Source organism: Geospiza fortis, unplaced genomic scaffold (genome assembly GCF_000277835.1).
Source record: "Geospiza fortis unplaced genomic scaffold, GeoFor_1.0 scaffold92, whole genome shotgun sequence".
Taxonomy (NCBI): domain Eukaryota; kingdom Metazoa; phylum Chordata; class Aves; order Passeriformes; family Thraupidae; genus Geospiza; species Geospiza fortis.
The window spans coordinates 2,256,556-2,266,033 of record NW_005054389.1 but is presented as its reverse complement, the minus strand read 5'-3'; the positions used below and the strand labels follow the sequence as shown (position 1 = coordinate 2,266,033).

The 9,478-nt window shown below is 40.8% G+C and overlaps 1 protein-coding gene across 4 annotated transcripts in view; it reads right to left on the bottom strand.

Annotated features, from left to right (window-relative positions):
* Positions 1-9,478, bottom strand: part of FAM13C (family with sequence similarity 13 member C) — a 116,737-nt gene that overhangs the window by 20,219 nt on the left and 87,040 nt on the right. For 2 of the 4 annotated variants that reach the window (XM_005425558.2, XM_005425557.2), the window contains exons 11-13: positions 8,076-8,139; positions 2,341-2,491; positions 1,897-1,962 (exon numbers count right to left, since the gene is read on the bottom strand). In XM_005425558.2, the coding sequence (XP_005425615.1) occupies positions 1,897-1,962; positions 2,341-2,491; positions 8,076-8,139 (281 nt within the window). The remainder of the gene's footprint in view (positions 1-1,896; positions 1,963-2,340; positions 2,492-8,075; positions 8,140-9,478) is intronic. The other 2 variants (XM_005425560.2, XM_005425559.2) reach the window with 1 other exon arrangement.

Below are 9,478 nucleotides of genomic sequence, written 5' to 3'. Positions count from 1 at the left end.
CTTCATATGACAAGTCCTATGATACAATCCTGCATTTATGCCTGTGATATGCTTCAAGTGAAACAATAATACACAGAAATCTCTTGTATAGAAAAAATAATATTCAGATGTAGTGTGTTCAGTCCTAAACACATTACATCTGTGAATGCCTCTATCAGAATTTTTGATTTAAAAGTCATTTAAAAGTCATTTCCTGTAGTTAGGTTTAGCTGCTCACTGCTGCAGGCACTTATGCGATGTAATCTCATATCCAAAGGTACAGAAATTGCACCCTACTTTTCTATAATTACCCCTTTAAAAAACTAACTTAGGTACCCACCACAACTCTACAGACTCACTTTGGCAACTCTAATTCAGCTTTCACATATTCAAAAGTAAACTGGAAATTGCTGACTTTTCTCAGAGATAAGTTACTGTTCATCCCCTTAAAATTGGCATCCTGAGGCACCCTGTCATCTTACTAGACTGTTGTATTTTCAATCTCCATACATATCATGTACACGTTCCTGAAATTTGTTGACTGGGATGCAAATGGAAGGATCATGTTAATTTTCCCATATCCACTGAGGAAAGGCTGATAACTAAAGATGGAACATGTATGGCACATCCTCTAGAAACTCCCTTCCCAACCTGGTACAAATCCCTGGACTTCCAGCCAAGGTGGAGCTCAAATAGCCAATAGTGCCATGTGACAGCTCAATGCATTAGAAGATTTCAGCAGTAATTTAAGAGACAGAATTAGGACCGGCTCTGTCTGTGCAAAATGGCAAGTTACTAAAAATGCCACAAACCACAAAGCAGATGTTAACAGGAATGAGGGCACATTAAAACCCATTAAATAGATAAGCTTTAACTAAAGCATGAGTTTGAACTGCTGGAGCGGCAGAGCATGCTCTGAAACTGTGCAAGAGAAATGCTACATCATGCAACATTTCCCCATGTGGCTGCAGAGGGGAAATGGGAGTAGAGAGGGGATTGGAAGCAGCAGTCACCACCAGCATAAATAAAATCTAATCAAAACAGCAAAAAATAATTAAGGGGAAACAATTAAGAATCATCCTAACCATGAACTATGAAACCACCAGAGCAAAATAATGCAGCAAATTACTGGCAGAGGAGTCCTTTCCACCCTGACACAAAGGAGAGGAGTCAGTGCAGATTTGGGTGAGCTGCAGAATGTCTTTTCCTGTGCAGCACACAAATGAGACCTGTTTCTGCTTCAGATCTCCATCAAGGTTAGCCCCAGTCCAGGCTCCATAACCGTGTTCAAGAGCTATTAAAGTATTTGCCTGGCTGGACTAACACATCTTCTTTTTAAAAAGAAAACAAAACCAGGACATTTAGCATTTTTAGATTCCTTCATCTTCATAATAATTTGATTTTTACATGCATCGTTCCTTGATTTTTCCAGTGCCAACCTCAAACTGAAATTTTTTAAGCAGAACACTATAATTCATGATTTTTTTGTAAATAACCAAATGCTATTTCTTGATGAAAATTCTGAGCAAGCAGCTCCTAAAATAAGTTCTTCTTAACCCAGATTTTTTTTCTGATATGAAACAACAATTGCAAAGGGATTACTGACCTACCTGCCTTAATTTGAACCATACATGGTGCACGACTTAGGTATTTGTGTATTCATGTCACTTGTCTGTGAGATGTATTAGTCATACTGCCTTTGACCTATTTTTCACAAGGAGTGACTCCTCTTCTATTGGCATCACGACTCTGCCAGCCCTGTGACTACAAGCCATGAATTGACAAAAACAGTGCTGAGCCTTAGGGCTATTTATTTCTCTATTGAGGGAAGAGGGAGAGATAACACACCACAGTTTGCCCAGCTGGGTAATAATACAGGATCATGAATGATTAAAATCCACATGCTGTAAAACTCACCTTCGCTATCTCTCTGCTGATGCATTAAATTAAAATCAATAATAGGAGAAATGAAGTGATATTGCTCTGACAAAAAGAATGACAAAAATAGAATTACATGATATGGCAGGTGATTTCACACAATACAGACATAGGAAGTAAAGAGAGTAAATTTACATGGGGGAAAATAACAGATTAAAACTAAAAAATAAAATAATTGGGATTCTTAAAACCTCTCTGAAAAGGAAAATTCCCTCTCAGAAAACCAGAGAGTTACAGCTGTTAATTTCCATCCTTTTAACAGGTATCACCCCTTTTTACGTTACACAGTGCTTGCAGGAGGAAATGGTGCTTTGCATTAGCTCTGCACTGTTTCCCAGAGGGCTGCAAGCCTGATTTTAAAGTGCAAGTCACAAGGCTTTTTTATAATTGCAAATGAGAGCACATCATAGCACGCTGGCTTACCTCCACAACTGGCCCCATCAGCTTGCACACTGCTGTGGGCTGGAGAAGGGGCTGTGTCCTTGGGTGCAGGCAGCTGGGGAGTTTCCTCCTGGGCTGGCAGAAACGCAGAGCACAGATCAGTTTCCAGGGCTTGCAGCTTCAACAAAGAATTCTGCAGACAAAAGCAGAACATTGGGCTGGGTAGAGAACAACGGGGATCAGCGATTGCTCTTCAACTCCCGGAGCCCATCGGCAGCGCCTGCAAAGGGGTGTTCCACTGCCAGCTCCGGGAGGACGTGGGGAGAACAAACGTGCACTATTCCATGAGTTTCTTGACTCCTGGTTATTTAAGTCCCAATTTACATGGATTATTCATGGCACGTGGGAAAGATGACTTTGTCAGCAAGAGGCGATTTATTCCAGGCAGCCAAGCGGAGATGGTGTCCCTCCTCTTGGGCTTGAAGCAATACATTAAGGAAGTATTTCATTCATTGGGCTGACATCACGATCTGATGACATTATGTCCCTCCCCATTTACCATTCATAAAAAATCAAATCTCCCTCTCCAGCCTGTGAGTGCAGTGCGCAGCAGTGAACAAAGAGTTACTGACAACACGACCACTCAAGGGATTCTTGGGAGAGAGATTTTTTATAATTGGCTGTTTTAGAGATACTTCATTATGTAGACACGGCTTTTATGAGGGCTGTTGCCAGTTCTACAGGGCAGCAGATCATTTGTGATCCACTGCAAAGGTAAAATCAACACATCATTGTCACTGGCTGCAGGCAAATCAATGACAGGGACAGTTATCTGCCACATCACTTCCAGCCTCTGTGCCATGCGTGGTCCAGCTCTGATCTGAATTTTTAACGCTGCATGCAGCACTGAGCTGCACGACCTGACACAAGCATCTCGCTGTGATGGAAATGCTGTGAAAGCCCTAATCACCATCTGACTGGGCAAAATGAGTCACTCCCCACACCCCACGCATTCAGCTCCCCCATCTCAAGGGAAATACAGCTCAAAACATAAAACAAAACCACACAAGGCTGTCCTAATAACCACACAGCTGGCACACACAGAATGTACGTATAACATTAAGTCACTCAAATGATACATATTTATGAAGGACATTTTCTGAAGAAAATAATCTGAGATGCAAAAAAAATTTTCCTCAAATTTATACCCTGAAAAGTCTTTTCCTCACTCTGTCAAACACCTGAAACCAATTTATTGATTTATTCAATGAAAAATGAATTGATTTATTGGCCTGATTTCCTTTGTGTGACAACACATCATCTACATAACAAGTAATTTAATACTTCTTTGCATTATTTTTGTTGTAAGACATCCCTTTTTCAAACCCAAAGATAACTTTTGGTTAAAAAAAAAATCAACTCAGTTGTCTGAGAAGATCAGAGATTACTTTCTGCCTTTATCCTTTCATTCCTTTTATAAAATTCAGGAAAATTATGGAAACGTTCTCACCCCATGAAGCTTTCAGGGAGCAGTGCATTTCCTTGTCAAGGGAAGGGTGCTGACTTGCATCATACATATGGCACTGCTTTGGGAAGTCCTCATTTCCCATTGTCTGCCATCCCAACTAAACCCAAACAAAGTGGCTGTGGAATTATCACAGACAGGCAGAATTTTACAGTCATTAATGTCATCTAGAAAAGATGACTGTACCAGTTACAAACCAGTGAGGACTCTGATGCCAGCCTGGACCTTACCAGGAGAACAGCTGATGAAAATTGGGGAGAACACAGATGACAACCCAGAGAAACGTGCCAATAAGGAAAATGTAAGTGAATGTCTGATAAAAGGACTTAACCTTCATGGACTGTTACTTCAAGCATTTGACAAGAAAAATCCCATTTCAAGAAAATACATTCACTTTGCATCACTATTCCTTATGACACATTGATATTTAAGGGAAGTTCAGTGTAAAAGCATTCTCACAGACTACATTATTAAACACTATATTTCAGCAATGCTTATGCTATTTACCAGCTGGTTTATATTCGGCTGCTCTAAATGATATTTTTCACCCATCTGGGGAAGGGGGGTGGATGGTAAATTTCCAGCCATTGCCAAAACACTAAAAGAAAATCATATAATAATGATAATAGAAATACCTTATCTATTTTCATGAGTGTGCCCTTGACAGGGATTTGAGAAAAACACTAAATAGCTTTGATTGTCTTGATGTTACCAGGGAGATGATGAATCTGGAGTGTACCACCAACCCCATCTTATCCTCAACCATAGCAGAGCGTTACAGCACTGCCACACTGCACTGTCCAGGAAAAAGTCACCACAAATTAGCAGGAAACATGGCAGGAGACACAGCTTTGAGCAAAGGCCAGCACATCTGCTCTGGGGGAGAAGCAGCCTGTGCACATGCTGCTCACAGCTCTGCCACGGCTAGACCTGTCCCCTGGGCCACCTCTGCTCAAGGCTGGTCAGAGGAAATTGCTAAATATGTTAGAAGCCAGTGCAAACAGCTGAAACACACAGAGGGAAAAGTCAGGCTATGGTGGGCATCATCACCAATTTGAGAATGCACCTACATGGAAATCCAGTATAACTGAAATAATTTAAGCTATGGCGTCCTATATCGGCAAAGATCTCAGTTTCAATACTTCACATTTGGTGTTCATTCCAGGTTCATTATGGTGCCTAACATGAGGTTTTCTGAAGCAGTAATTCCTGATCCATGCTAATGCAAATGAAAGGACATATTACTATCTCAAATGGATCCATAAATTGCCTTGGAAAAATAACCATACTGTTTTCTCTTAAGAAGAGTATCCTAAAAGTTTGAAAATTAAGCAATTATAATTGTCTTGGATGAAAGTTTCTTATCTCTTCTTATGTCCTCTTAAAGCAACTGACAATTCAAAGATCTTAAGCTAAGCCAATTCTCCTAGAGAAGAAGCATTGTACATTATTACAAACAATGGTAAAATGAAGAAATTTATAGGAAGTCAGAGAAAGACAGGAAGTGAAACAGTGTAGTCCTTCTCAGCCACTTGTTATTTTTGATAATACTTTAGGAAAACACAGTCACTGAAGTGCCATAGCCTTTGCTGGAGAAAGCACAGTACAAAGGGACTGCCACTCCTGGAGGAAGCTCAGCCTGTAGTAGAGACACCTACTCTTCAAACAACTGAGCCTGGACCCACTGTCATCCCTCCTTCCAACCAGTGACCGCTGAAAATAAAGAGAGGAGGCCTTAGGGCAAGGAATCACTGAGATAACAGATAATCTCTCACACCTAGATGAATGCCACGCACTGTTAAATCCCTCTGGAGAGTGGGACACTGAAAGAACAAATGCTCCCGGTTCCTCACCAAAATGCTGTGGCACTGAGAGGCAGTACCCTGACATGGCACAGGGCCACACCCAGCAGGATCAGCACTGTGGGATGTGTTGGTCAGCATGTCCAGGAGACCATAGCCTGACAGGAGACAATGTGACAAATGAGAGCCCTGCCCCTAGAAAGAATTTATTTCCCAGATAAAGAATTACTATTAGGAGCATCCTTTGTCTCATTCTTGTGGACATCCAAAGGTTTGATAAATTTAAGAACTGAGGGAAAGGGAAAGACCCAGGTGTGCCCCAGCCATGAGCTCTGCTCAGGCACAGTCAGGAGGGTGAGGAGCAGGGATGAGGAGCAAAGCCCAGGCTTGGTTCTTCCTGCATAAACTGATACCACCCTGACCCCCACACGGTGCTCCTGAATGAAAGGATGCCTGCAGCCTGCCCCTGGGCCTGCTCCTGTGCTTCCCAGACAGGAAAGCAGATATTCTATTGTATCCAGTTTATTGATGGATTTACTGGATTTATGAAATCGGCTGGGGCAGAGAAGGAGAATAATCCAGGCTTTCAGCATTTAATAGCCTTTGAAGTGATTCATATTGGAAAGAAACTGAGCAAATTTCAACCTGTTCCATTTTTTCACTCCAAGGAAATTAATGCTTTTATATGTCACACTGGAACAGCTTTTTAATCTGAGAGTTCAGGTTAAAATAAGATAGGCACATTTTATGGGAACATAAATAAATCTCTGCAGTATCCGTTAAGGCAATATTTATGCCTTGAGGCATATGACATTTTCAATTCAGAACTTCCTTTATGGGGAACAAACAAGCAACAATAAGATAGAACAAGATATGCCCTGGGTCTGCATAATGCCATGGCTGAGCAGTGAAGAGAGACACCATTTTCTCTACTCCAGAAAGAGAATTTTTCTTATGGCACAGGTTTGCAATAGACCTGAGACACAAAAAATTCTAAGATTTTGCAAAAGAAAGCACCAGGTTGTACCCCTTGCTGATTCCTCACTGGTTATTAACATTTTATTTAAATTTCTAAGCTGATAATTGGTTTTATTATTTTACACTGATTTATTACAATACCTTTTTTTTAGCCTTTAAGGAATCCTTTGCAAGGATTTTAAATGGAAGCTCTCAAGTGGAAGCTTCAGTGAATATTTGCACTGGGGCTTTTCAAAAGAAACAATAACTTAATGATTTCTCCCAGGGCCTGAGGTGGCTCTAGAGAGGCTGAGTGTACTCTCTTGTATTGTCACTGAATGAGCCCTGCTTGTCAGCACTGAGATTTTCTACAGTGAGCTGCACAACAGTGACACAAAATGCAGAGGAAACAATTCACTGCAAGGAGAAGATTAGGTCTAATTTCCTTTAAAAGGACACATTGTGGTCTCCCTCTAATGAAAGTCAGGCATCTATTAATAGACATAGATGCTCTCTGGCTCATTATGGAAACAAAGCCTTCTTTCCCAGAGTTTTTCAGGAATGGGTTTCTCTTCACCCAGCTCTTTTCTTTGTTGTGTTGTCTTGGCCTACACTAAAAAACCCAACTGCTCCCTGTGTGAATCCCGTGTCCCCCACTGTCCTTGCAGTGGGAGTGGACTCTGTGCTGGGATGCAGGGTCCCCAGGTGTGGGGATATGCTTTATAGGGTTTCCCACTTTGCATAACCACAAGGCTTGGCTTTACTGCCTGCCCCTCCCAGGGTATTGCTGGCTGTGAGGACCCCGCCCAGGCTCATCCATGGTTCGATGTCATCACACCAACAGCTTTTTGTGCTTCACCCACACTGTGCTCCTGGCACAATCCCTGTGAAAGCAGCTTGTTCCAAGTGTCACTGGTGTTATTTGACTTTCCTTGTTTCCCTGCTTCAGCTCTCCCCTCCTTCCATCTTATAACCAGAGCACCTTTTAGACTCCATTGTACTACTGTTCCTAGCTTACTTATGCAGGATGTAGCAACCTTGAGAACTCCTTATTTTTAAAAAAACATATTTATATGACATATAACATATAAATATATATAAACATATAATAAAAACATATGATATATTACATATAAATGGTTCATATTTAACAGATTAACCATTTTGAGTTGTAATAGCAGGAAAAATCAAACGTTCTTGAAAGATGTCCCTTCACTCAGTCAGTATTGAGTGTTTGATTCTTTTCTGAGCATAAACAAAAAGCAATCTCAAGTTGGCTTTAAAAAATTTTAAAATCTCTTGCTTCTAGCTTTTAAACTATTTTAGTAGTCATTTTTAAGCTTTTCTTCAAAAACATGACTACAGTCTTTCATTAAAAAACTAATCTAAGATTATTAAGCAATTACATTATTCCAAGACCTTGAAATTAACAAAAAACCAAAACATCTATTCAAAATTTATAACATCATATTTCAACTTTTGGTTACACTTACCTCATTTAAGTTGTTAAATTGATCAGTTGCTTCTTTTGGTGAAATGCTTGTGCTGTGATCTATTCTACAATACAAAATTTAAAAAATCATTCAATAGATTGCCTATCTGTGCTGCAAATATCTCAAGCTTTTCATCATGTGTGTATGTAATTTATAAATTACAGAATTAATCTGTTTTATTTAAGAAATGTCATTTCTATGAAAGTAACATCTCTATTTTTTAACCCATTCAAAACAACGGTGGTTTTATTGGAATCCTAAATAATACATTTAAACTGTTAATGAAGTCCTGGAAACTATGACATGAATATCTGGGCTCACTCTGTCGGGACAAAAAGTTCTACAGATGTATGATCTGTGATTTGGTGAGCTAACAGGCTTAATGCCAAGAAAAAGTTCAAACACATGCTTAAATCTAAGCACAATTTGTCCCACATGCTTTAAATCAGGAACAAGAGTTTTCCCATATCACAGCCATAAAGAATAAGTCTTTCCATATTTAAATCTGATGGCATTTCAGGCTCCCAATCTTCTGCTTTTGCAAATTTCAGAAACGCCCCATGTGCCTGGAAATCCTGTAAGAGAGATGTCCTCATTTTCTAGTGAGTGTCACTTGGCTGCCATCAGAGATGTCCACACCTTTGGTTTTCTCTCAGTGTGTTGCTGCTTCTCCACATGGGAAGAAGAAAGGAAGGCCCTGGACTAGTGAGGGGCAAATCTCTTCCCCCTGGCTGTGGCCACTGAGGAGCTGTGCCCCACCCAGGCTGACGTGGCCCGCACAGCTCCCAGCCTCAGGGTTAGCTACTAATTCACTACAGCAAGCAATGAAACTCAAGCCTGGAAACAGCTTCCCACGGACTGAGCAACCCCAGTAGCCTCCCACCACCACTCTGTCCATCCCCAAAACAAGCTGAAGCTTCCCCCACCTGATTTCAGAGCCCAACATGAGTGTAGCACAAGCTGACTCTCAACTCAGAGGAAGCAAGAAAACTGCAGCTGTCTCAGAGAATGAGATTGTCAGTGCTGAAAAGGTGCTGATGTCTGCTGGCCCCTGGAGACTCACTCAGAGATGTGATCAAACCCAACACAAAACCCAGATTTCTTTTTCATCTTTTTCTGGGCATAGAGTCATCCCAGCAAAAAGAAATAGCTGTAAAATCCTCTAGAGACCTCAAAACCAGAACAGAGAGATGCAGAGGTGTTTGTTGTAGTTCTTCCAGGATTTTTGAGGCATTTAATGACTGAAATTATGGCTATGCCACTTCTCTTACCAAAGCAGACACATTAGATAGCTCCACCAGGATGAAAAACCACTTGGCTCCAAACAGGATCTAAGATGTGCAATTCCCATAGGAACAGAAATGAGTCATGAGAACAGCAAAAGGACTAATTTAATAGGAAAG